The sequence below is a fragment of the Synchiropus splendidus genome, chromosome 5 (genome assembly GCF_027744825.2).
Source record: "Synchiropus splendidus isolate RoL2022-P1 chromosome 5, RoL_Sspl_1.0, whole genome shotgun sequence".
NCBI classification, from domain to species: Eukaryota; Metazoa; Chordata; class Actinopteri; order Syngnathiformes; family Callionymidae; genus Synchiropus; species Synchiropus splendidus.
In genome coordinates this window covers 15,726,019-15,752,716 of record NC_071338.1, presented here as the reverse complement: position 1 = coordinate 15,752,716, position 26,698 = coordinate 15,726,019, and the positions used below count along the sequence as shown (strand labels likewise).

At 41.4% G+C, this 26,698-nt stretch overlaps 1 protein-coding gene across 2 annotated transcripts; it reads right to left on the bottom strand.

Annotated features, from left to right (window-relative positions):
• On the bottom strand, positions 1–25,980 carry crtc3 (CREB regulated transcription coactivator 3). Of its 2 annotated transcripts, XM_053865374.1 has the most exons (15): positions 24,865–25,980; positions 19,073–19,183; positions 18,358–18,486; positions 16,652–16,713; positions 10,657–10,719; positions 8,822–8,925; positions 7,556–7,594; positions 7,396–7,481; positions 7,042–7,091; positions 6,153–6,373; positions 5,002–5,237; positions 4,454–4,621; positions 4,292–4,378; positions 3,472–3,673; positions 1–2,269 (listed from the first exon to the last, which is right to left on the bottom strand). In XM_053865374.1, the coding sequence occupies exons 1-15, from the start codon at positions 24,994–24,996 to the stop codon at positions 2,064–2,066; spliced, it is 1,896 nt and encodes a 631-aa protein (XP_053721349.1). In that variant the 5' UTR covers positions 24,997–25,980; the 3' UTR covers positions 1–2,063. The 2 variants fall into 2 exon arrangements, with proteins under 2 accessions (XP_053721349.1, XP_053721350.1); XM_053865375.1 differs by lacking the exon at positions 10,657–10,719.
• Positions 25,981–26,698: the final 718 nt, after the last annotated feature.

The window sequence follows — 26,698 nt, the reverse complement described above, 5'->3', positions numbered from 1 at the left end:
CACAGTTAAAAGGTTTATTGTTTATATTAAATCAGAAAGGTAAGCACTATAACATATGTTACAAACCAAGACAGAATCAATCTTGGGAGGAAACAGAGACATAAACATGTTTAAATAACAGAACTGTACATTTTAATTTGGAACTAAAAAAAGGAGAATAAAACACCAAAACAATTTAGGGACAGGAGACAGCACAGGAAGCTGGAACCCGGCGACTAAAGCTAAGCAGCGAGAAGGAGATGCAAGCCACAATATATCAAAATAGAACATGTGTGGACGTAAGGCAGCCGACAGCAGGACAGAGGAAAGAAATACAGAGCATTAAAGCTAAAACATGAAACTGCAAAGTGGCTCCATCACTCACAGTGACCCAACACAAAAAATAGCTGACATTTGATATAAACTCTTTTATAAAATAACTGTCATCCCTCTTCATTTAATCCATAAACACGCAAAGCAACCTTCTGAGAGAAAAGGGAAATTGCATTAACAACAAGCTCACTGTAGACCGACTCTGTGGACACTGGACACATGTAATATTGTGATTTCAATCCACACCCACTCAGGTTGTGTACTGTACACAATAGAAGCCAGCAGGCGGCTGCAATACACTGCATAAAGTACAAGTTCTACCTGCTCAACAGGTTTCACTTGGGAAACAAGTTGCATAGCTAGAGAGCACGAGTTTGAACGCTTTTTTTTAATTCTTTTTTTTAAGAAGAGTCCTTGAAACTGCTTCATAAATTGTGACAATTTGATTTATCAGACAAAAAAAAGGGCACTCAATGCCCTGAAAATCCACAGTTTGTCATATATGTGGGAATAAAAAGCACTTTAAGGCCCAACACTTCTCTTATTTGATGCTGGCACAGATGACTCACCAAAGTGACCTTGATTTTTGGGTTGTTACATTAAAAAAAAACAAAAAAAAAAACACTCAACCCAATGTAAAAATATCTGTCTCCACAACGTGACATAACTAGTGCAAAAGAGCTTCAGTGCAATTTTACATGATGTCCGATGTCCACGTGATTGTTGCAGTCCGACTCGACAGGAGGAAACAGGTTGTTGTTTTAGTGCCCAGACACAAACACAGGAAGCAAAACGCAGCAGAAACACAGTAGCACAGCGCATGCCCTTATTCACGACGAGATTCAAAGTAAGCGCCATTACTATTTTGGTACAAAACTCTTGAAGTAAAACGTAGAAAATTGTTACACATTAAAAAAAAAAACAAAACGACAAACAAAACGCTAATTTCCTCTTTTTTTTCCGATGACAGGTGATGCGTCCCAGTGCAGTCAGAGGGAGGGTGGGGCTATTAAACCAATTTTCGAGTAAAAATATAACCTTCAGTTTTTCTATGCATTAGAAATTGAAAAATCTAAACTCTAGTTATATTCATAAATCTTTGTAAACAGTTGCCCTTTTGACTCAAGTTAGAAAATACATTCTAAATCTGACTGTATTTGTTTATTAACACATCTCTTAAAACACTTCAAAAATAGTCTGGTGCTTGATACAAACATAAGAATTCCAAAGGAAAATATTGGACTCGGATTCTATCTTGATTGTTTTCTCACGCTGCCGCTCCAGCAGCAACAGCAGCAGGACCCTCCAGCACAATATCTGCTCCTCCAACACTCACTGATGGGGTTGCTATGGTGTTTGTTACCATGGCGATGCTGTTGCTACGGCCTTAGAGGGGCTGCGAGCCAGTGTTGGAGAGAGGAGGGGACCTGACTTCTGATCCTCACGTGAAATGAGGACTGTGTGAAGTTGGTTCGTCCGCAGTAATGTTTGGCAACGCTATCCGTCACAACTTCTCAGTGGGTGGAAACATGAGAATAACATTGCGGGAGTAAACAACATTTGTTCACAAGTCACAGAAGAGTGCGTGCATGTTCGGGATGTCTTTCACATTTATGAATCTTCAAAGCAGTGACTGCATGCACAGTGGCCAGTCAGATCATGCATATTTAGATTTGCAAGTGTGAGTGTGTGTGTGTGTGTGTGTTATAGAGAAGTACATAAATGTCTGAGTTCAACTTGTGGCTTCAGGTTCAGAGTCTGTCGCTGCGGAACGAGTCCTCCACAGACGGGTCCGGCAGCACCATGTCTGGATCACTGAGCATGCTCAGACCGTCCAGGCTGAGGGGCTCGATGCGCAGCTCATCCTCCAGCGGGAAGCCTCCCTCTGAGTCAAAACACTCAGGCACTGTGAACAGAGCGTTGCTGATGTCTTTTGACAGACTGGGATTGGAGTCGTCTGCGGAAAAAGAGGTTAAGAGTGAATGTTCTTCAAATGGAACTTAAAGTCATTCAAGTAACTGCACACGGAGCGGCTTCCAACCAAAATACTGAATGATAACTGTGTTCCCTTTAACTGCTTTGTTTTCCGACCACAAACTTGTGCCACTTCAAGGTCACTCTTTCAGGGGTCTGGCTAGAACTGACTTTGACAAAGGCCCCGAAATTACATTGAATATTCCCATACAGCTGTTTGTGGACACATTGGCGGAAAACGAAGTGGAAGCAATTCATTTCTGATTTAAGCAGCATGAGTGAGTGAAATGTGTTCAGTTATACAGCCTCCTGTGTGATGATTGTTGAACTGGCACAGAGCAGAAACAAGCTCTCAAACTGAAATCCCCAGCTAGAACGATGACAGACTCTGTTTTTACAACCAATTTCACTACACAGAAGAGGTTATTATTAGGTGATCCATCAACTGTAACACAGGCTGCAATACAAAGCACGACTCCACCCGGCAGCCCCCGACAGTACATGGTCATTTGGTAAGAATGCCTTTTAAATCCATCCAAACATACAAAGTACTTCTCCTTTGAAGTGAATTGTTTGAGAGTTGTCCTTAACAGAACCAATAACAGTATTAACATTGATCAAAAGTCCTGTATTTTTCACATTTTATGTCAGATAAAAAAAAACAACAACAACAACGGAAACGGTAACCTTCGCTATCCTATGGTTTTCATTTAACTGCTAAAATGTGTGGATGCTGCCATTTGACAACACATGAATTGCCAGTCTGCATGTTGATGTATGCATTGATCTTTTGGCTACTAGAGACAAAACTCTTGAGTCCTTTCCACAGTGAATATGCTTATGTTTCACATGCTGTTCACATGCGGTGGTTGTGGACTACAACATCAGCCTACCGTCGTGGCAATATGGGGCCGAGTTGTATTGTTAATTGTTGATGCTACTGAGGGATGTTCAGACGATAATCTGAGTTGGAGTTCACAAAGGTTTTCACAATTCTTAAGCAAAATGCTCGGTTTTCAAGCGTTCATCGTCTTACAAGACAATATACATTATTTATTATCTTGAATTTTGAATAGAGGGTGAAATAAATTCCATCAAAGAGAGAGAGGAATCCAAAGGTTAGTCTCACAACTTGAGATTGGTAAAACCACCAGGGACGGACACGCACTCCAACTGTGAACTCACCGGTGAGGATGATGTTCGGCAGCCCACCACTGCAGTTGGAGTACAACATGTTGGACCTCATGTTCATGGGGTCCTGCAGGCTGCCGTGGCTGCCCCCCAACCCTGCTATAGCTGCCTGGGAGTAAAAGAGTGAGGAGGAGGACGGGTCGAAGCAGGAACTGCTGGATGTGGAGCTCATCATGTTGTCCAACAGACGGTCGATCTGACAAGAGGTTGGGTAAAGAATGGGACAATCAGAGCCGGAAAATGTCTCTTTCCGTGAAAGCCATTCAGTATAAATAATCTGATTCAAGTACTGCAAATCATTTTTTTTGTATTTATATGCACCAGGCAATGCTCCTATCCATGCTGAGTGCAGCACCAGCACAACTTAAGTCAGCAAAAAAAACATTATATTTTCCTATTGAAACTGAAGTGTCAAGAAAAATGATACGGTTGAAGACGAAATGTATTTAAGTGAAAGGAAAGCCTGCTGGTACTTTCCATGATGTCATAAGACGTTGATTTACTACACAGTGACTGTAACGATGTGGTTCACGACAGTACATCCATTCATTGTTTTGTCATTTATCATAACATCAATACAGTCTTTGTCATCGCTACATTCATGTGGAGGTTTCACTGTGCACTGGACTTCCACTTCCCATCCAGCATTTAATAATGTATTGCCTTTCCAAACGCATAGAAGGCACTCACTTTTTGGCTCCTTGTGTGGCCATGGACCTGAACATACATATTATTCCTGTCACCCTTGGCTGTCACCCACAGCTGTAAATTACCTCCTCAGTTGATGTTGGAAACAGCAGATTTGCTGACATACCTCGTGATAGGGGTTAGTTTTACTCTGCCGGTTGGAGAAGTGCTGCTCTAACAACGGATCGCTGAACAGTCCTGCCATGTTGTTGTGCTGTCAGCAGGGAAGGCAACACAAATGAGAGAGAAACAGACTTGTAAGAAGTGCAACCTTGACTGAAGCACACACTTGACTGGTGTTGAAGTCCAGCACAGTGTTGTGATGAGGGGAAATGGGCTGCGGCTGCTGCTGCTGCTGGCACTGCCGACTGGGGTCCACAGCGTGTTTTGGTTGTTGGTAGAGAGGGTAGGGGGGTGGGGGCTCCCGTGGCATGTTGCTGGTGTCCAGAGCGACGCCCTTAAATGGACGAGAGGGACCAGCAGGAGTCACTACACCGCCATTTTTTGTCTGGACTTCGCCTGACTTTTTCTGGATCTAAACACTCAGACAAGCAACAATACTGGTCTAACTGTAGTATATACAGAGTATTAACTGGAATTAAATAATTAAGAGCGACAACCTCAGAATCTAGTGCAGCGTGCAAACGTGTTTGTTTTTCATGTAGTTTTTATGTCGCTATGTAGTTTTTCTTTTAAAAAAGGTGTCATCAAGGAACCACGACGTTCTGTATAAAGCACTACGTAGCTGAATACCTAAGCTAATATTTAGGGTCACAACATTTAAATTCGTGGCTCATGTGTGGGCCCGTCCGTCCCACAAATCATCAAAAGTTGTACCTGTGTGATGGGGGACAGTGACGGGGACATGGTGGGGGACAGCTGCTTGCCGAGTCCTCTGCGTTGCTCCGTACCAGGGGAAAGTGTGAGGGGACTGACGGGCGCTGGCCGTCGTCGAGGGGTGTTGGTGGACAGCCGTAGAGACGTGTGGATGGAAGGATTGCTGTGAGATGACTGTAGCTGGCAGTTGTTGAGAGAAGTCTGGATGGAGGGATTGCTCAGAGAGGCCGAAAGGCCTGCAGGGACAATGAAGATGACAAGACATTCAAACCTTAGCAAAAAAAAAAACAACTTTTATAGGACCACAGCGTAAAAGCACACTGGAAGGAAACTTGTAGGGCAGCTGCGACGCATTATGCTCTCCATTTTCCAGCCTCCTCACTAGCTCCAAACCCAAAACACTGGCTCATTGTGTCCTTGAAGAGGGAGCGGGAGGAAAATGAGAGGACAGAGGTAAACTGAGGGAAGAGAACAGAGCTGATTGTAGTGAGTTAAAATAGGGTCAATGTTCCAGTGTCAGTCTGTGGCGCAGCCAAGCTGAACTGTGCTCGACGTGGGAGCTGAACCACCAAACACAGAGCGGCATCGGCACTGGGAGTGATGGGATCAGCAGCAGAGTTCAAAGAGAGGAAGTTCCAAACAGAGCCGTCATTCACCCGTCGCTGCTGCAAGAAGCCGTCAACTGGCAGAGAAGCAATTTGCTCAATGGGGTGCAGTCACAGCGAGAAAGTGAACTGGTAACCTGATCAAATCTACAAGTTAATGAAAAAGCTAAATGGAAGGGAGAAACCTGGGTCAAGGGGCCACGGCTTGTGCTCCTCAGCTGTGTACTGTGTGAAGTGATGGAGACGATGGAGACGTCTGATATATATGTGCACAGTGTATAATTAGATAGTGTCTAATCTGAATGACAGTTTAGCCTCTCTTTTAATTGTAAGTCAGCTCTATGGTTCACCACTGGCTCATAGCAAGACCAGCACTCAAGTGGGAGGTGTTTTTAGTTAGTGTGGAATTTCATTTTTACCAACTACACACATGTAAAACTGTTGTGGGCCACACAAAATGTCTTGCTGGGCCACAGAGCCTTGAGTTTGACAGGTGCTCTAAAGCATTAACACCTCTGCCGTCAGACACTTATTTGCATGACTCACCCTGAGGGTTGCTAATGCCAAGGTGCATCATGGCAGCAGGCAGGTTTCCGGTACTGCTTCCTCCACTCAGGTTGGGGTAGCCACCGCTGTCCTCAGGGTCCAGCGGAGTGGATAAAGGGGGAGGAAAGTGCAGGTTGCTGAGGTCGGGCAGGGAGCCGCCAGTATTTAATGCACCCTGGTAGTGGGACAGGCCTGGATTCTGTTCCGGTGACGGAAATATGCTGCACAGAAGGTAAACATGAAACAAGCTTATTCCACATGGACATTGATAATCCATAAAGCAATTACTCTTTCTAAATGATTCCATCAACAGAACTGCCTTTTCCAATTAGAACTCAACAGACCCCCATCCACTTCTTCCGGTCTCTATTTTTCCTCTATTATGTTTCTCATTTCCATCTCTGCTCACATTCTGCACTCGCAACATATGAGCAGCAACTGTGACTCATTGTGGTGTGTCCTTCACTCTCACACACAAAGTGCCACAACACAAACAATGAACAAATGCTGGCCCCTAAAACGTGTGCCTCGCAGTGTCAGAGGGAGCGTGAAGAGGCTTGAAACATGAGGCTGGAGCAGCTTGACGCCTCATGCAAAGGTCATGTTGTTGGTCTGATTTATCACTCAGTTCATCAATTGTATTTCACTTCAGACCTGAGGGCTGCTGAAGATAAAAAAAGACTCTGTCAGATCGAGGACAAGAGAGTATTTATCCATGTATATATCAGGAAAAATATGTTGCTGCCACAAACTACAAGACACCAAATAAAAATTACATTTGACAAAGCATTGAATTGTTTTCAGCAGCAGGAACGAAAAATACAAGGAGACGTTTTTTTTTCATCATGCTGCACCTGGTAAACTTGTTGGAGTCGATACTTTGACTTACTTTATTCCAGGCACTTCACATGATTTAGGCCTTGATGCCAGGGACTGGGCCTGAAGGAAAACAGAGAGTACATATTGCTTGTGGTAGCTGTGGTAGAGCAACCTCATGTACACAGTGCTACAATGACTATTCATGATTACGTGTGGGGATTTCCTGTACGTGATGACTTCGACTAGGACAAGCACACTGTGACCATGTACTGTATGCATAGCATTGAAAAAATGTCACCGGATAATGCAAAGGTAGCGAAGGATGGACAAGTAATGGACTACTGATATTTACAGTTTGGAGGTCGAAGCTTTCATCACACACATGCATGCTTCCTTTAAGCATTTCGTGGAGCAGCGGTCTCACCTTCTTGGCCTCCCACAGCTGCTTAGGAAGGGGCTTACTGACGCCAATTAGACTCTCCTCATTGGGCAGGGTGGGGAAGGAAAAGACTGGAGGAGAGAGCAAGCTTTAATTTAACATGTGTGCTCCAGACAGACATTGAAAACAACACAGTATAACCTACCATCTCTGGAGCCATCCACTTCTGCCTCATTCAGACTTGCTGCAGGCCAGCCAGATGGATGGATGAGAAGATAGAAAAAGAAACAAAGTCATACACGACATCAAGCAATGATTGATTGTGTGCTTTGATAAGCAAATATACTGTCAAAGGTAGGACAGCTGTTGGCACTACTTGCTAAAATCATGCTGCTGGGTCAGAAAAACAAAAGCTGCGCATCTAGAATCAAATCGGCAGGGAAAGAGTGGCCAGTGATAGACGAGGAGGTTCTTTGTTACTGAGCACCATAAAGCCAGAAAATGTTCTTTCATTAAACTTTTCGTTTATTCACGGAGCAGCCCACCTCTTAGGAAAACATAGCACACAAAATCCTTTCAAGACTTGACACAGATTTGTTCCTGCTGATACATTGCCAGGTCATTCTTTCACCAGCCTTTGATTTAGCTTGTAAGAGGCCCATTCATTGATCTGATATCCCTTAACATTTCAGCATTAAAGCATCAAGCGGAATGGACAGCTGTGGACTTGAGTCCGGGGCCAAGTCTTTCTGGTAAGTGTATGTAATCTAAATCCATGCGAAACCATGTGCACCACAAAAAAACATTGCTTGAACGTTTATTTCCCCACTCCGGCTTTGTGACTCACTGATACAACTCCTGCTTGGTTTCATCTTTAATCAGCCAGAGCTTAGCACTGCTCAGAAACCACTGAGGTCTTACGAGGTGTCAAGAAGACCCCAGGCTTCACAGAAGCAGCAGAGAATGGACAAGGACGAAGAGAGAGCTGCTTTGGAGTGAAATGCTTTTGAAACTAGCTTAAAATGAGAGGCAGCATGAAGATCAACCTTTTTTTTTTACATGTTTTTGTTTTTCTAAGGAGAATATTTAATTTATGATCTGCATTATGTGGAAAAAAAATGTTGAGACATGTAACAGTAAGTATGTTTTTTATAGTATAAGCTTTTTTAAAATATTTTTTTCACATGTAGTTTAAGTAAAATCCTATTGTAGTCATCATTTAAAAGCATTGGTAAACAAAGATGTCTTCCTCCAAACTGGGAGCTGTGCACATATTAAGTTTTATGGGACAAAGTCATCTTGTTTTAATAGCCATCTCTTCCTTGTGAAGTTAATCTGAACAAGTACTACCAGCTGACATGCAGCCCAAGAGAATGGGAAAGCTTTATTGAACAAAAGTAACAGAGCCAGTCAGAATCACGAAGGTAATGCAAATGTGTGGGGGCTTTAAAGTTTGAGGAAAAAGTCTCACCATTGCGCTGGGGGGGAGCTCGGCCCATCTGCTGGTTAATGCCAAAGGGATCCTGGGGATTTGGGTTCATAGCACTCGTGTGAAGAGCAGAGTCAGAGTTGGTCCTGTGTAGGAGGTAGAAGAAAATTATGCAAATCATTCCAGCATTCTGGACAGAGGCAGGGGATTCCTCAGAGATGTGAGGTCAATGACTCATTCTGATTCCCCCAAGCTGCATATGATACTGGCCTTGCAAGAAAAAAAGCTGCTAGAAATATCTCACACAACTTCAATATGACATCACCAATACATTGTTAGTTGAAGATTCATATAGGAATACCAAAGCACTAATGACACAACACATAACTGGTGTTTGAGTTCATATGCTTGATGTGTCACATAAATAACACAAAAAACGGCAGTTATGGTCTGCTTCAGAAATAGAAATATCTTTTTCAGAACACTCCAGTGCATATCTTTTTTGATGAATGGTTTTCTTATGCAATGTATAAGACGTAATTCCTACAAATGACTCATTGGATGGAGATTAATTCAACTATATTTTTACACTGGTCACCGTTTAAGTAATACTTAAGTTTGAATTGTAACCACTGGTTTTGATATAACAAATAATTATACATAATTAATTGAAAGGGCATATTCGTTGAACTACATTTTATTTCAAATGATCAGAACTAAAAAAAATATTACTGATGCTGGATTTATTTCTTCATCAGCATTACTAAATAAACCAAATCAGAAGACTAATTTCAGGTTCAGGGTTATGGATTCATTATTTAGTTCATGTATTTATTATTTTTATTATTGTTATTATTATTATTATATATTTATTTTTCAATTTGAATCTGTTGAAAGGCATGGCTCAAATGCAAAAATCAAACAATAACTTAGATTTTTACATTTTGTTACATCTAATATCTCAAAACCCGTCTGGTGTATGTGTTAAAGAAATGACTAGCAACAAACTGTTCAAAACATGTATAAATAGTGATCAGGCACTCCATAAACGTTATCTGTTTGTGCAAGAAAGATGAGATTAAAACCCATCTAAGCCCCTAGAACAGAACTTTGAGATCTATTTCGCTTCAGAAGAGAAGTTTCTCGAGGGCTCTCTGGAAAGAGTCAATGGACTTCTTTATGTGTCATATCATTCTTATGCAACAAAGACTCGGGCCGTCAGTAAATTTGCTTGCAGAGAATACCTGTATACTTTTCTGGAAAGTACTTCATGATAATACAATTGTATTTTATTCCGATCCTCCTCTAAAAAAAAATAAAAACTTACAAACAAACTAGATGATCAAACAGCAGGTTAATTCAGGATACTGTTTTATAATAAATAGTTCCCCACACACTAAAAGAGCACAATCATCATAATCTATACGGTAGTTTCAGTTCTGGTAAAAACAAATATATTTGTGGTGAGACATGTGAAAGGGCTGAAAGAAGAAAATTAGTTCAAGAAGTAATGTTAGCGTGCGAATGAACCTTGGCTCCTTAAAAGCTCGGTCAGTGAGAGACAATTTCAGATTGGTTTTCTGAGACAGCAAGAACTGGAGAGATAAGATGAAAAACTACAAGAGAAAAATCAAAAAATGAATCAGTGGAAGTCTTGCAGTAAGACTCTGATGTGCTTGGAGCTAATGAGGAGGAAGGAAAAGGATTATTGTGACATTCAATATCAAGCAGATTTACAAAAGGATAGAATCTAGGACGCCATGTTATCAAAGTAAGATCACAAAAAATAAAACAGAACCGCTGATGTCAGTGTGAGAAAGGGATAAAGAGGTAAAGAGAGACCAAAAAAGGTAAGAGACACAGTGGTCAAGGGTCACCTGTTGAGCTGAGATATTAATCTAAACCCAAGCCGTTTTTCCTCAGTCCACGGTGGCTGTTCCCTTCAAAGAGACAGAGGAAAATGCATGAAAGACATTAATAGTAGAGACCCAAGGCTAATGCCCCAAAAATGCCAGTTTATGAAGGATAGAACAGCATGTTTCTGTTTCATCACAGAAAAGCCCAGTTACATACAAAGATACACCCTAATGCCAATCGATGTGGAAGGACAACAGGAAAACAAACACTGAAGAATAAAAGCAAAAAAGGCAATTCCCAGCCGCTCAGTCAGATCTACTGTGGATGAAGGAGGTGAAACACAACAAGATCTTGGAGAAACGCTTTCATGTGAAGAACCATTATCAAAGCCTGAAACATTGGAAGTGGGTTTCTCTGAAGCATTCAATAAAAAGGTCAGAGAAACAAAACATTAAACCACATGATTGGTTTCACTCAGGCAACCCATCTTCTCAAATACATCTGGTCCACAGAAGAGCATGAGTTGCTTAACCGTAAAATGGGAGGAACATCATGGTTATAGAGTTTCACACAGATTTCACATCATGTCTTTTTCCACATTTGAATCAAATGATGCAATCAATGAATGAGTTTCAGACAGAGGAGGAGCGACACCATTGGTCAGTCTTCAGCCACCTGACTGGCCACTGAGTTTCAACAACCTTTTTGGGAACTAAGCTTTTAGGAACTAAGCTATTTTATTGGACAAAATGTCCCTTTGTAGTACAGAAGACTAGTTCCATCCAGAAGCAATTTCCACACGAATGTATTTCACTACAGCACATACCACATTTTCCATGCATGCCAGATATGAACATCAAGCAGATGATACGTTATTGTTTTTCTCACATCATTGACATTGACTGTTGTGTTTCGACATAATAATAATTCGAATTAAGGCTGGGACTTTTAAGAGATTAATTTCATTTAATTAATTTCAAACAAAAATAATGGATCAATGCAAGTAATCACATTTGGACATTTTTTAAGTCACCACTTCCAGCTGCACCACTTTAACCACTGTGATGTCAACCAAAAGATCCATGATGAAGGAGAGTAAATAAGACTGTGTCAACAGATGGAAAATTTCAGTTAAAAAACATTGTTCTGTTCAGCATCACTCAAGCACTACCATCATGATGTTCAAGCTATTGTCTCCAGATTCAACTGAAATGTGATCATTTTGATGTCAAATATTCAATTAATAGTATGTGTTCTTTGAAGCATATTAAACATATCAAATCCATAGTCTGTATGTCATATAATATGAAAGGTTTAAAACAGCAAAATCACAGCAGTTGTCTGATAATTAGGTAAAACACTACAGCAAAACCATCTGACGAACCAGTCAATAGCGGTTGTAAAAATCTATATTTATCTTCAGCACAGAAGAGGGATGACGAATACAGGTGAGCAAAGGTGCCTCTCCCAGCCAAACAATATAAATACGGTATTTTTAGCTCAGTGACGTGTGTGCTTTGTTCTGTTTTGGCTGCACGCTTTTCTCCTGCATTGAGTTCCACTACTAGTGCATGACAAATATTCACATTCATTTCAATTGCGATGACTTCCTAGATCTGTGGGTTATAGAGCCGCCTCTGCACAACATCTGCTGTTATTAAAATGTCATATGGTTTTGAGTGCAGCGCTGGAGATAGATATCCACACAGATAACTCAAAATAAAAGGACAGCCCTGTGGTGCCATCCACCAGACACTGAGTTCTCCGAAAACTTGTGGGAAGGTTTGGTTTGCACAGACACCTCTTGGGAGCTTGTTTTGACTCCGGATCCTCAGGGACATTGGTACAGGAATAGTAGGTCAAGGATGGGAGCAAAGAGGAGGGGGCGTGGGATTGAACATGGCTTTGACCGAAAACCAGATGTTTTCTGTTGTACATTGAAAAAGCTGGGTAATGCCAGTAATCTTTTTTCCAAGTTGTCAAACGTTTAGAAAGATTTTCAGAAAGACAAGTAGAGAAAGGTTTTAGAGGCAACCACAGCTATATTAGATTACATTAAGGCTGATTAGGAGGAAAAAAGTATGAGTGGCTTATTTCCTTGAGGAAGTATAATCAAATCCATTAGCCAGACTGATGGTCATCTGAAGGTCAAAGTTGATAGGGCCATTTCCTTGACCCTTCTTTTTAAACACTCATGGGCTCAAGGCCATCAAGTTAGAATTCTAACATGGACCGATGTGTGTTGTCTATACACGAACCACACAAAACACTGTCAGATGTTACTTCTAACTTCTTAGCTGACATGAACTCAATGACTTAATTGTTAAATCGGGGCTTCAAACTTCAAGTGGCTGCATATTCAGACACTAAAAACAGTCTTTTATTCAAGCACTGAAACAGTTAAATATTTTTTTGTGGAGCGCGGATGGGTTTTAATGCAATGCAGATGTGGTTGGACTTGTAAACACTTAGAATCCCCCTCTGCACAAAGACAAGTAAGAAGGACAAACCATCGTCTTGCTGCTCAAAATGTTCTTACTTGCAGAATAAGGATTTTAAATTGGTGAGCAGGTAATTTCTCTATATACGCAATATACGATGATGCTTCTTTACGGGGAGTGTAACAAGATTAATTCCATTCAATTGGATTTCCTAATGAGCTGCAGGAAAGAGAACCTGGATAATCTGGCCAGTCTTCAGTCTCCTTTCCCATTCTACACTATTATTCTACTTTCCGAATAAAAACAGTATGTCATGGTGCTGTGCAACAAATCAAGAGAATATTTGGGAATCTTAACACTGCTTATTCTCAATACCTATGCTGCTGAGCTTAAATGACAGCTCATGTCAACCATTCCGCTGCGAAAGGAAAGAATCCAGTCAAACTGGTCAAACTATAGAGTTGTAACAGAAACATAATTGTCTCTTAGTAGCAGAGGAGCTAAATGCTTTCAAACAAGAACTTCTAAGGGAATGGCAGTGAAAACTGGGGCCGTTCACATTTGGGTTCTAATAGGAAACATTGCCTTCTTTGGAGAGACAAGCTCAATACTTCGTCTTGACATGATGTCGTTTAACAGAGCAGCATGGAAAGTTGGAAAAAAACAACCTCCGGGCAGGAACATGTACATTACAAATTGAAACAAGAAAAGGGAAATACAGAATGTACATCATATCACACCAATGAAATGAAAGACACAACATTGAAGCTTTCGTATGCTTCAACAACAGGGTCATTGAGGACATGCTGGTCCCACTCCCTACCAAGAGCTTGTTTTTTTTTTTTTTCCTAAAACAAAAAGGGGATTAACAGGTAGATCAAAGTCTACTTAAACATGAGAAAGAGAACATTCATTGCAGGGGACAAGGATGCCAATTAGAAGACCCAGAGAGACAGAGAGAGAGAGGAGAGAGAGAGAGAACTTAGTAGAGAATGGAGACACGCCAAGAGCTACTTCACAAATGAAGTGAAGGAAAGCTAACACAAGGTTAAACCAACACTCCTGTGAGATCCTTCACAAGAATTAAAAAAACTTTACCACAAGAACATTTTTTACGCAAGTACCACCAGCTACACCTGCTACAAACCAGGACACTGAAATGTGGACACTTCGTGTAACTCAACCTTGCAACACTGCAACTCCAATCCAGCCTACTACCCACTCACTGCAAAGGATAGTATCCTCTCTCAGCCTAACTCCTGCATCATATCCAGCCTCACTGAACATCACAATCAGCATGTGAAAGAAGCTGCCTAAGGCCAGGACCACCAGAGGACTGGGTAACGTCAGAGGACTGAGAGACCTAAAGGTCAACACAAAACTGAGGGCGGGAACCTTTTAAAATTTCCTTGAGGCTGCAACGATGATGACCAACGTCATGAAGGGCTTTCAGGGACCGTTACCTCAGCACTTCGAGGCCAACAGCGGACCAACAGTTTGCACGCTTCAAAGCGTTGTGAAGAGTGATTTGTACAGTCACTACAAGAAGCAACAGAGAGGAAATGGTATGTGTGCATGTTTTGTTTTGAATCTCTCCAGTGCCTCGCGCCCTTTCTGCAAGTAGGTGGAAACTCTTTTTAGCAAAGATGGAACAGGACCCCGTCATGTATCCTACGGTGATGGCAAGATTACTCATAGGGATATGTGTCACCAAGTGTGTCATGTGTCATGTGTCATCATTCCTGTCCACCATCTGACCCTTTCCTCTGAATAAACTAAGTCCAAAAGTGGATAAGCATTTATGAGCAGGAAAACCAAAGCAATGTCATGGCGATGTGGAGTGAAAAGGACCCACCAGTGCTGGTCATAATGGTTAAAGAGAGGGAGTCAGCCAATGGTCGCCAAAAAAGAGGAGAAAGAAGAGGTGGTGGATAAAAAAGTTGCTCCAAATGAATTTTAAATCCAGGTGTTAAGAGGAGTTATACATGAACCAGTGCTGTTCCTCCGACATTTTCAACAAACTTCAAAACATGGTCACCCGCGAGGCACTATATGCAGACAAAACAATGATGAATATGAAGTGTAGTTTGGAGGCATTCACAAGGCAGTTGATGGCAATCAGATAAAATATTCTTCAATAAAGATCATTCAGCTACAAACAAATCCATCAGAAAGAATCCACACATGTACAACATGTCCCCCGTAAAGCACCTAGAGTGGGACCTTTAATTCATATAACAGTGGAGTAGTTCAAGCTCTTTTCATTGTCCATGACACTGCTAAGTCACATCTTTGGATTGTATGAAAGGCATACGTAAACATCATAAAACATACAACGTTAAATCCCCAAGCTTGCAAGCGACAAGCGTGCCAAACATGCTACTGAATGGAAAGAATGGAAAGAAGATAATTTCATACTGCGACAGCAATCTGTTGTCCGAGTGGGAGACAGTTTGGCTGGCAGATATGACTGGAGTAAACCAGCATGGAATAAATGGGCAGTGTGCCAAGAAAAAAAAAGTTTGTTTTTTTCTGCTTTCATTTATTTCTCATACGCTTTTACCTCTGACATAGCATGGCAGAGTATAGTCTGGAGGAGTACAAAAAAATGTAGCTGGTGGGAAATTTTAACCTGTTAAGCTGTTGTTGTTTTTTTGTTCCCCTAGAATTTTCTCATGACCTAGATATTTTTCCATGTTGAGATACAGCATATTTTGAGTATATTTTTTTTGTATTTTTATGTAGTTTTAGTAGTGTAGCAAGTGTAGTACAGTATTGATGAGGCTTCATGAAATAGTGTCACAGTTTTCAGAACCCACTAGATGGCATTCTCTGATCTTATTAGATCCTTTTTAAAACAATAGTCCCACCTTAAAATCAGGATAATGTTTCATGAACCCTCATCAGCCCATTAATATTGTTATTGTTGCATTTTAATGTTCAATTAAGGCATTTTTCAAGCTGGTACTAATGGAAGGGGGGTCTACAGTACAAGCTGTTATAGTACAATCGACACAGAGGCTGGCAAGCGTGTGCGCAGTCACACACTGGCAGGGAGCCATGCCCATATACAAAACAAGTGTGAAGTCATGGACATGAACGGGAGTGAGCGGGGAGGAGCACTGCTGTGTTTAATCACAGGGCCTTAACTCGCTCCCTGGTAAACGAGAATGGAGACAAACAGTACAAGGACGGCTTGATGCAAGCACTACAAAAGCTGAAAAGAGAACCTGCATCAGAATCAAGGAAATCTTTTTCAATTCCAGTAAATTCTATGATTAGATTGCTGCAACACTGTTACAGCTAGAGACAGTGGTGCCGACTCAGAATCTGTTAACAGCGAGATTAAGCCTCTTGGGCAAAACCTTTTATGCTTCTGACATCTGGACAAGCCGGCCCTTCTGATGCACCACATAACCCACACAACTCTGTCTAGCACAATAGCTCAGCAAGCAGGGGGGCCTTTCATTACAAGCATACCAACGTTCAATACATCGTAAAACACAAGTAACAAGTCATGCTTTCTATCAACAGTACGCAGAAGACCAAAGCAACCATCAATTGATTGACCTACCTTCTCCAGTTGTTGTCTGGAGGTGGTGACAAGTAGACAGTTCCATATGGGGAACTTTCCATGTGGAAAACAGTTGAGGAAAACTTGAATCTATGGAATCAGTATTTTAGCAAAACAGAAGCGTAATCAAAAGACAATGAAGTTTTAATCCAGCACAGAAGCAATTGCAACATGTTGAATTTACCATCTAGTTCACCTTATTGTCTCAGACAGACTAAGCTGTCCTGTGCTACTTTGAGTGACGTTTGTGCGTTTTTGTCAACTACACCAAACCACTTCTAATTTTGATCCAATGTCAAACTGCATATGTATATTAGGAATTAGGTCAATAGATTGGAATCTAAAAACCTTTATAGTGAGTCTCAAGTGAAAAATCCAGTGTAACAAGTTGTTTGGCTTCATGTTAGGTTTGAAACCATAACAGAGCTGCAGCTTTGTACACATTAGTTCTGTTCGAATCTATAGGGTAGAAAGCAGACGTTTATTTAGCCTATGGAACCAAGGGAGTTGTCTTTGAATATTTTTCTTGTAAATTATGAGTACGATGACAATATATGCATTTTAGTTTCTTCAAAATAAACATTGCAACCTCTATTATATAAAAAAAACAAAAAAATAACTCCAAAGTAGCTGAAAATGTTCAGAAAATAAAATACCAATCAGCTTGAAGTAGCAGTGACTTTTAGAAAGGAGGAAACACTTTGAACTTCAAATAAGAGGAGATGAATGAATACTTCTTTGGCCAAATTTCCAATGTCGGAGCCTCCGACTGACCTGACAGCAACTTTCCTTTCTATCAGCTCAACAACATGTTGACAGCTTGCAAAGAATACAAAGCATTTTTCATGAGGGGCAAAGCATCAAACATTAAAGAGATGCTACGGTTGAACAGTCAATAGACTTATAAGGACGGCTATACTGACTTGAAGTGATCAATAGATTTTGAAATGGTTTGGGTGCCTGTGTGGACTAGCAGATGTGGGGCTTTAAGGCATTTCAAAGAAAATATTAGCCCTCTTCCAGAGCAGACGTGTCAAAGTCAATCACTAAGGGAGCCAAAATTTTAACACTTAGAAAACTAATGCACACGATCTGTCTATGACTGACACTGGTTTAACAGGTCGATGGGACTAGACAGAGTGAATTTTAATTATTAGTCCTCCCTCATCATCAATTGTGTATAACAAATGAGACATTCTTTTTTCTCCTTGAGGCACAAATAATACAAATAACGCCCACACACACTAAAACTTACAGAATTGATAAGCATGTGAGACTTAGAACCCAGTGGCAAAATAGCAACAAATGGCCACTATTTGTATTGCGCGTTCAATTAGGAATAGCACAATAACTACATTCAGATAACTGGCATTCCATCCAGTACTGGAAATAGTTCTTGCATAACCCGCATGCAACTGGCTCACGGACTATTGGGTCACTTGAGAAAGCCCACCTAAACCAAATCTCTCAATAATAGGACACGGTACAAAAAATAGTCTTTCCCAATCCAATCACAGTAACACACAGTTTGGCAGAAAGAATAAACAGCAAAGAAGTAATGTAGATTGAGTAGTATGGCCAACAATGCAAATTGTAGTATAAACTAGAAGATTGCCCTAGAATTGTTGTGTTTGCCCATTGGGCATTGCTGAGAAACCCTGTGGTCACTGCTTGTGAGTCTCAATGAAAGAGCACTGAAAGGATATCTGCCGTCCATGCTTGTCAATGGGTCGGCGGTGGGGTGAGTTGATGCGGTTGCGATCTCTGTGGACCCTCTCAACCAAGCCATGGTGGCGGGTTCCTCGGACGGAGTCCAAGCCTGACGGAAATCCTCCCTGGAAAGCAGGTGGCAAAGGTTGATTTTCCTTCCTTCACTGCCACGACAGGAAAAACTGGGGGACTGGAGCATGTCTCCATTTATCAGTATAGGTTTTAGGCAAATTGGAACAAAACCAAAATGAATAAAATGGAATTGGTTGACTTAACACGCATCCATAAGCCTTCACATTTAAACATAGTCAGTGGTCCTAATGAAACAGTGAATAAGTGAACCAACAGAAGGCAATTAAGGTTTAATGAGAAGTGTTGACAAGCCATGTTACACATCAACAGATGTTAATACTCTCAATCAATTACATGACTTGTGTGTAATTGCACAGCTGCAGTCACATACAAGCTAATAATATAATAGACTCTTAACATCTCTTCATTTTAATTATTAATAAAAACTGAAACACTTAGTGGTCTGTGCCCTTACAATGAAATTACTAAATCCAGGTTATCTGGAAGCATGGACTTAGAGCAGTGTGTGGAGTTCAGTAAACTATAGTGGTGTACACGGAACACTCTTGCTCTCTGCGTAATGAAATGATACAGTCACAGGAACAATTTGAATTTTCATTCATTTGAATTTACACTAACCTGAAATTCAGTGCTGGTGTTACCAATCTGGTTGACATTTGGCAAAGATCCTCCGTAATACTGCGCTCGGGATTGAGACAAGCGGAGCTGCTGAACTTTCTGAAACTGCACCTGTTGAATAAAAACAAACAGATGTGGGAGTTGAGATGCTTCTTGGGTGTGGTTTGAAAACGATAAGGCTAAACAAAGTTTAGACATGGCATTAGTGTAAGCTCTTTTTCCACAAATGGCCATCAACAATACAACAATAATCACATTTGACCCCCCCTGAAACAAATACACTAGACAGAACTAAACATTGAGTGTCAATATGTCAGCAGAGTCACACAAGTCTGAAGCCAATATTGTAAAAATATGTCTGATATAAGCTGCAAACCTTTCTTAGTTTCTTATGTCTATAAACACAACACCTATAAATAAACCACCACACAGACTACATTTCACCATGTCAATATTTGTGAAACAAAACAAAGCATTCCATTGCATGAAAATCATGTGAGTATAATATAGAAATGAATTTAACTCTCAGATACACCGGCAGAGTCAAACCATTTTCCAAAGTGCAAGACTGGAGCACTAAATTGAATATTCACATAACATACAGATGTGCTCAACATATTCTAAACATAAAGGAACACACAAGAGTTTTTTGTGCCATCAATGCTCATCTTCAAAAACAGAAGCACAAGCGTTCAATGCAAGCCACTTGCCATATAAATCTACCTGTTGAATGATCTGTTGACTGCAAACTGTGTGCTACGCTATTGGGACTTGGCACCTACATCACATTCAACAAATCCAAATAAAAGTCACTGAAAGCACGACTATGATCCTCACTATAATTTATTAGTACAATGTAATTACTCAAAGGCCGGTGCCACAAATATAATAGTCTAGTGAATCAACAGTCAAAAACTCACACGCTTCAACTCCTAAAATGTCCTGGGAGCCAACACAGTCTGTTACCAAACTAACATCTTGTCAGACCCACCCAACCACAAGCATTCAGTGCTTTCTTTACAAAACTTTCTTTGTACCACAGTGAATCACTATAACAACTCGGAATCAAACGCAGCCAAAAATGTGAGAGTGCACTTCAGGATGAGCTGGGACTGTTCAATTCAGAGGTTCTTAAGCTGTACCACAAGCCCACCGCATCAAGGCACAACACAGGATGCATGTCCTTGGGCAACTTAATAGGCAGAATCTTCCAAAGCAACCGAGCAGAGTAGAAAAGACCACAACTTAGATTATATTGGAGGGTCTTTATTAACACACTATCACAGTAGGGATCTTGTAAGAATTACAGGTATAAGATTATAAACTACACCATACATTTTGACGATTGGATGGGTTTGGATGGGTGTATACAGACTACGTACCGATCACAATATCACTCATACTAGCACATAGATTTTAAGCACCACTGTTTAGCTTAAGCCATGTAACTGGGCGGTAATTTATCTATTGCATCTTACACTGCCGGTGGGCAGAGGACTAATGCAATGTAGTTACATTAATAGAAAAAGACAATTGCTTTATTGTATAGTATTTGCCCCCATTTAAATACAACTTATTCTATTTTGCCTCTTACTTAAATGATGACCGGTCAAAACTTCAATGGGGCTTCTATCTCAACGATGGTTACAGTGTCACACAAAGTGGTTCATCCTACTCTGGGGGTTCCATTTCAGAGCAATCCCTTCACACCAAAAACCATTTTTTAGCCGGAGAAGAAATAACTTCCATTTCTGCATCAGCAGACGACAACATTCTGTATGGGGCAATTCAATACAACACTGAGTGCTCACGAATCAGTTTGATCCGTACGTGCAGCATGAAGGAATACACGTTGGACACCTAGTACGAGATCACATGATGTTGAAGGTTTTAGCTAATACACTACGCACAGAAAGAAGCCACCCTTGTCACGTATGCTGCCTGGGAGCATAATGGGATTCCTCAGTCAAATGAGTGGGAAAAGAGAAGATGGAGAAATAGCTGCCCCGAGGCTAAAACACTGCGAAAAAGCATTAAATTCCGGATTGCAATCTCCTGTAAGCAAAGAAAGCTGGATATAAAAAGGTCCTGTTATCCAATTTGATAAAGATGGTGATTTGAGTTATGGTCTAAATTCCATAAACTAACAGGTAGTTTTCCAACAACTTGAAACAAGTTCCAATGGATGTGTTGAGATTACGTGACAATATGAGATTATGAGTCATTACGTGACAAAGTGTTCACGTGAGACATTCGACAACGCTGGCATAGTGCAGCAGCTCTTATTTTAGCTTTTCTTTCAGAATCATTTTACTCAACTTATTTATCTTCTTGTCGGTTGAAGCCAATGACAGTTCAAATTTGTTTGGTTAACCACATCCATTTCACTGGACATTCAGAATTTCACTTCGACAGTGGGAACACAGTAAACCACTGACATGCTGGGACTTCGAAAGCAGCCATGGGAGCTGACCAGTAAAGACCATTTCGATTTTCTCGGAATGTCTGCAGTTTCATGCTAAAGATAGAAACAATTAAAATGAATGAATTGCTCCTGTTAGGAGTTGTTAGGGTTTGATTTGAGTCGTGGAAGTGGAAGGAGGAGCAGAGACAACCTGCTTAAAAATGTGTGAAGCTAGAAAAGAGTAGCTACAAGACTAGACTACGGGCATATTGGTATAGTAATTTGTATTACTGGCATCGCTCAAGCTAAAGATTAACAGTGTTTTTGAGAAAATGCATTCAAATTATTGACATCATATTTCAACAGTACAATTCATTTTGATAGCGCTATAAATGTTTTGCTACGTTTTTAAGAACAGTGGAATAATAGAAGGTTCAACTACCTTTCTTTAAGCAGTAAACGTTTAAAGTAACCACAGATGTTTATGTGCTGATCTGCGACAAAACCACAAAGACAACATTAATGGCTGCTCTGTTCATAAAAGTCTCGTCTCCTTACATGACTGGGATGGGGAAACCACTGGAGTCACATGAGCAGTCTCAACAGACCACATCTAACCATTGCCATTTGAAAGTATAAATCTGTGCAAATTCTGTTGGGGCATATGGCATCATCATTTGATCAAACTGATTTTAAAAGGAAATTTACTCAGCTTCAACAATTAAAAGCATATGCAAGAATTGACTTAACAAGTGACTATGAAAGTCTTTTTTATATCTTTTTTATTATCTTATAGGGAAAAATATGAGAGGTCTGCCCTATATATATGCAATTGAAACAGCCTGTAACTAAATCAATTTAAACAAATCTACATATTTATTTCAGAGCAGCATCATGTTTTTAGAACAATGACAATGGGGCAGGCACTGCATCAGTGAATGAAGTGGATGAGGAACATTTCTTCAAGAGGTAAAAAATGGAAGTGCATCTTGTCAATGATTTGAACACTGTCCACCTGAAGGGACACGGGAAAAAAACAATCTTGAGATCTTGTGATCCTCAGTTAAATATTCTCATTCGCTTTCAAAATTGAGGTACATTTTAGTGTCCAGCCATTTCCAGAATTTGGAGTGTCATCTTTTGTGTCCAGGAAGAGGGCAGCAAAACATGTTTAGCAATAAGTATTGACACATATTCTCCATCTACCGCAAGGGAAATGAGGGCATGCATCATGTCATAAATAAAGTAGAACACCAAGTCATAGTGCATTTAATCGTAAAATATACTCACAGCTATTCTGGGAAAGATTAATGAAGCTTGTTAGGTAATGTGAGCTACCGTGAAAAAAGGGATCTGGCATGAATATCTGAAGTGTGAGTGTTCAGAGTCACAAAGCTTTAACAGTATACAATAATGTACTCACAAGGGTATCATACAAACATACACACAGAGCTAGTTAGAGGAAATCCAGGGCAGGAATCTGTTTTCCCTTTCATTTACAACAAAAACTAGTATGCATGGTACTCATCACCTGGTTTCCTTCTTGAGCAGCCTGAACATGCAGCACTAGCTAAACCATCATTTTGTAGCCAGACCATTTCCACCAGCACTCATACAAACTGTCATAGGAGCTTTTCACACTGCGGGTTCTGTCTCAGGTGGCCTGGGTTCGATTCGCCCTGTGCTGTGCAGCCTCGCACCTCTGTGCCTCAGGCAATGTCCTTTTTTTCTCCCCAGCTGACGGCACTCTGGTTTGTGACCCACAACGAAGCACGTTTAAAGGAAGTCGTCATAACAACCTGTTTACCAACATTGGCTTGACCTCCTTATTTCTGTCAACGCTTAGTACTACGAGTCGTCCTCACCTCAGATATGAACTGTGACGGACCTCCGCCACGGCTCTAACAGAATGTGGCATTTCACAGCCAAAACTAAACATGAAGAGTGTTTATTTATTTTACAAGGAAACAGTGGAACTGATCCATGCTGCTCTCACAACACGTTGAACATAGTGAGAGAGATTACTGCCAATCGAGAAGATTTTAATCATTGAAGTACAGATCCAGACGGATGAAATGATCAGTGAATAGACCGGTGATCTTCAGTAACATGGGAAAAATCAGCATCTTTCCTCCTCGCTGTCCTCATACAGACAGCTCCACTGCAGCCACATCACAGCAGTGAAAACAGTTACTATAAAGTAGAGCACGGCATTATTCATTTAAGCAAATCTGTCTGTCAATAAAATCAGATGTTTATCAGCATAATAAAGGCGAAAACGTGTGTGTTCTTCCACATACATCGCGAGTCCCGGATCGCTGTGCTCCCTTTCCCAAGTGCAATTTTCCTCCCAGCTGCACACCTCAGTGTTCTGGGAATTTGCGAAGTTGTTTTTGAACAATGTTGTGCGCCCAGACAGTGATCAGACCTTTTGCTGCCCATGTTTGAGTGGAGTCGCGCTGTAGACGACGATACTTTCCAGCATCTAGCGTCGAGTCGCCTGAGGCGAGAAGCTCACCACCCGCTGAGAGTTTCCCGAGACAAAGTGCAGCTCTCCAGCCCGGATCAAGTCCACGGCCAAAACCCGACTCGCTTGTGTTCAGATCTCGGACTTCTGAGCCGAAAGAGCTTTGTCTAGAGACAGAAGCCGCAGTGTGAAAGTGCCCTTAGTTGGCCTTCCTGCTTTATATTTGATAACAAACACTTTTTGAAAATTGTACTATAAAATCCAGGGATTCCGATAAAAGATGAAATTGTACTATAAAATCACTAACACTAACAACAACAATACATCCAAATTACATTGCAGAACCTGGCACTTATTCACTAAACTGGCCATAAACGATCAAATGGTGCAACTTGATACCTGTAAATCATTTCAATGAAGTTATTATAGACATGGTCAGTCGTAAGAGAGTTGCAGGTAATGCATGAAGGGTTTGTAATTGGTCACCATCAACTTAATACTTTGCTCAACAACAAGGAGAGAAGAGGAGTTATCAATGGTGTTGATAAGCATCTTATTTGTCTTTATCGGTCTGAAAGGGCTCTTTGACTGAAAAAAAAATGAGCAGCGATGTAACCGACCCCAGTGCTTTGATTCATACGAGCACCGCAGAATGTGGCATGTGATTCTCTTATCATCACCCAGCCTCTTTCTGATGCAGATATTAAAAGCGATTTGATTCAAACTCCTCGCGTTTGCTGAACCCATTCAACCAGCACTTCTGACAGCCCATAACCACCAGATACACTCGGCAGCGGGACGAATATAAACGAGACAGGAGCGCGTCCGAGTGACCGGGAGCTTTGACCGTAGTTCCAATGAACGCACACGTCCAGAACGACGTCGCATCGTGACATTTAAAGGACAAGAGTTTATATTTACCCTCGACACCGTCAGGTCTGTCATCAGCTGCTCGAATGCCCGCGTCTCCTCCGCTTGCTTCTGGTTGTGCAGGGCGATCTTCTCGCTGAACTTCCTGGGGTTGGAGCCACCTGTGCCCGGGGAACTGGACATGGCGCGGGCCGCACTTTCACAACTCCACTTACTTTGATAAACAGCACGAGCGCCGGGAGTCTACTTCCCAAAGTATCTCATCGGACGAAGCGGCGAATCCATCAGAACTGTGGCCAAGCACCACACATTAGGTCCCTTCACGAGTCACCCCGACGTTATTTGAACGTATATGGCGCTAACGTTGCTAAGCTAACGTTATTACTGTCTAATACAAAAGTTGCTCCGAGCCCTTATCAGCACCAGCAGAGCGGTGGATTTGCGGTTTCTTTGGATTTGTGCAAGTTCACGATGAACGACACCTTATTTTCTCCATATCAGCTGCGCGACATTAGTCCGAACACATTAGCTGTCAAAGCTAAACTGTCGTTTGAGGTGGACGCAGCAGCTACAGCTAAACTGCTGTCAGACTACACCGGTCCATTTGCCAAAACCGAGCCCCGCAAGAGTGGCCCGATTCGACTTTAGATGAAAAGTGGGGAAAGTGCGTTAAAATAGACGCTCAGCTTGCAAAATGACTTGGACTGTGCAGCGTTAGCATCGTTAGCAACGCTTTTTTCTCTCGGTAAATAGTGTCTCAACAAGTGTCCGTCAGGGTGATTCCGACTATTTCAACGTCTCAACAAACAAAACAATGAAATGTCAGCGCAGGAGAAGCAACTCGTCCGAGTAGCTTCCGCGACACCGTCCGACATCAAATTGATATCGCAGCGATTAGAAGTCGTCTGTTAATCCACGGAGAGCTGAGGCAAACTCCGACCCGACGACTCCATGAAGATAAACAAACAGCGACGGCTCAACTCGTCTATCCTCCTGTTCCAAGTGTCCAAGCTCGACCCCAGTCCGAAATGCGTGTTTTCAGGCGACGTGAACTCCGAGGTGAAAGGTTTGAAGAAGCAACTCACCGCCGCTGTCTCATACTCCGAGAAAAACATTACATACTAAACGGCGTCAGTGCCAGCAGTCCCCACAAGGCGGCGACAAATCGACGTTACACTCGCCGCTGTTTAATAATGACAGCTTAAATAATTTTAACAGGATTCGTGTTTTATCCACATATTTATCCTCATTTAACCACTCCCTTCCTTCGGACTCATCAACCTGCTCACTGAGGGATCCAATGAGGTTCCTCTCCTTCATCCCCCAACAGTCATCTGCCACATTTGCTGCAGCAAGAAGAGAAAGGCAGCAGGATCGAATCCAGCTTGGGGCAACTCTGGGTCCCGAGCATCACTTCTTCACACCCAAGCGTTTGTTGAGCCACTCTTTTTGCAGTTTGGCATAGGCATGACTTAAAAGGAGTCACTGCTGTGTTTTGGGGGAAAGTTGTTTTTGCAAAAAAGAATTATTCTTATTAACTGTTATTAGTCATAAGGTGACTATAACTTAAGAGTCAGATTCCCATGTCATAAGAAGCAGGAGACATTACTGTACATATTGTATGTATATTAGATCAATTCTAAAAACTTGAGTCGTTGATCCGTTTTATTTCTGTTGTTGGAGGAGTCTAGTGTGTTTGTATATGCAGCCATTCCCCATCGTTTTCTTACTGAAAGGTTGTTGTCTCACTCCATGCTGGTGTGGGCAGTGCCCCTAAATGTAGCAAATAGGTCAACATGTTAAACAGGCATAAATCTAGTGAGCATATACAGTAACGTGGGGGACCTAAGTGGGTGTCCTCCCACTGTTCAAAAGCTAACTGGTG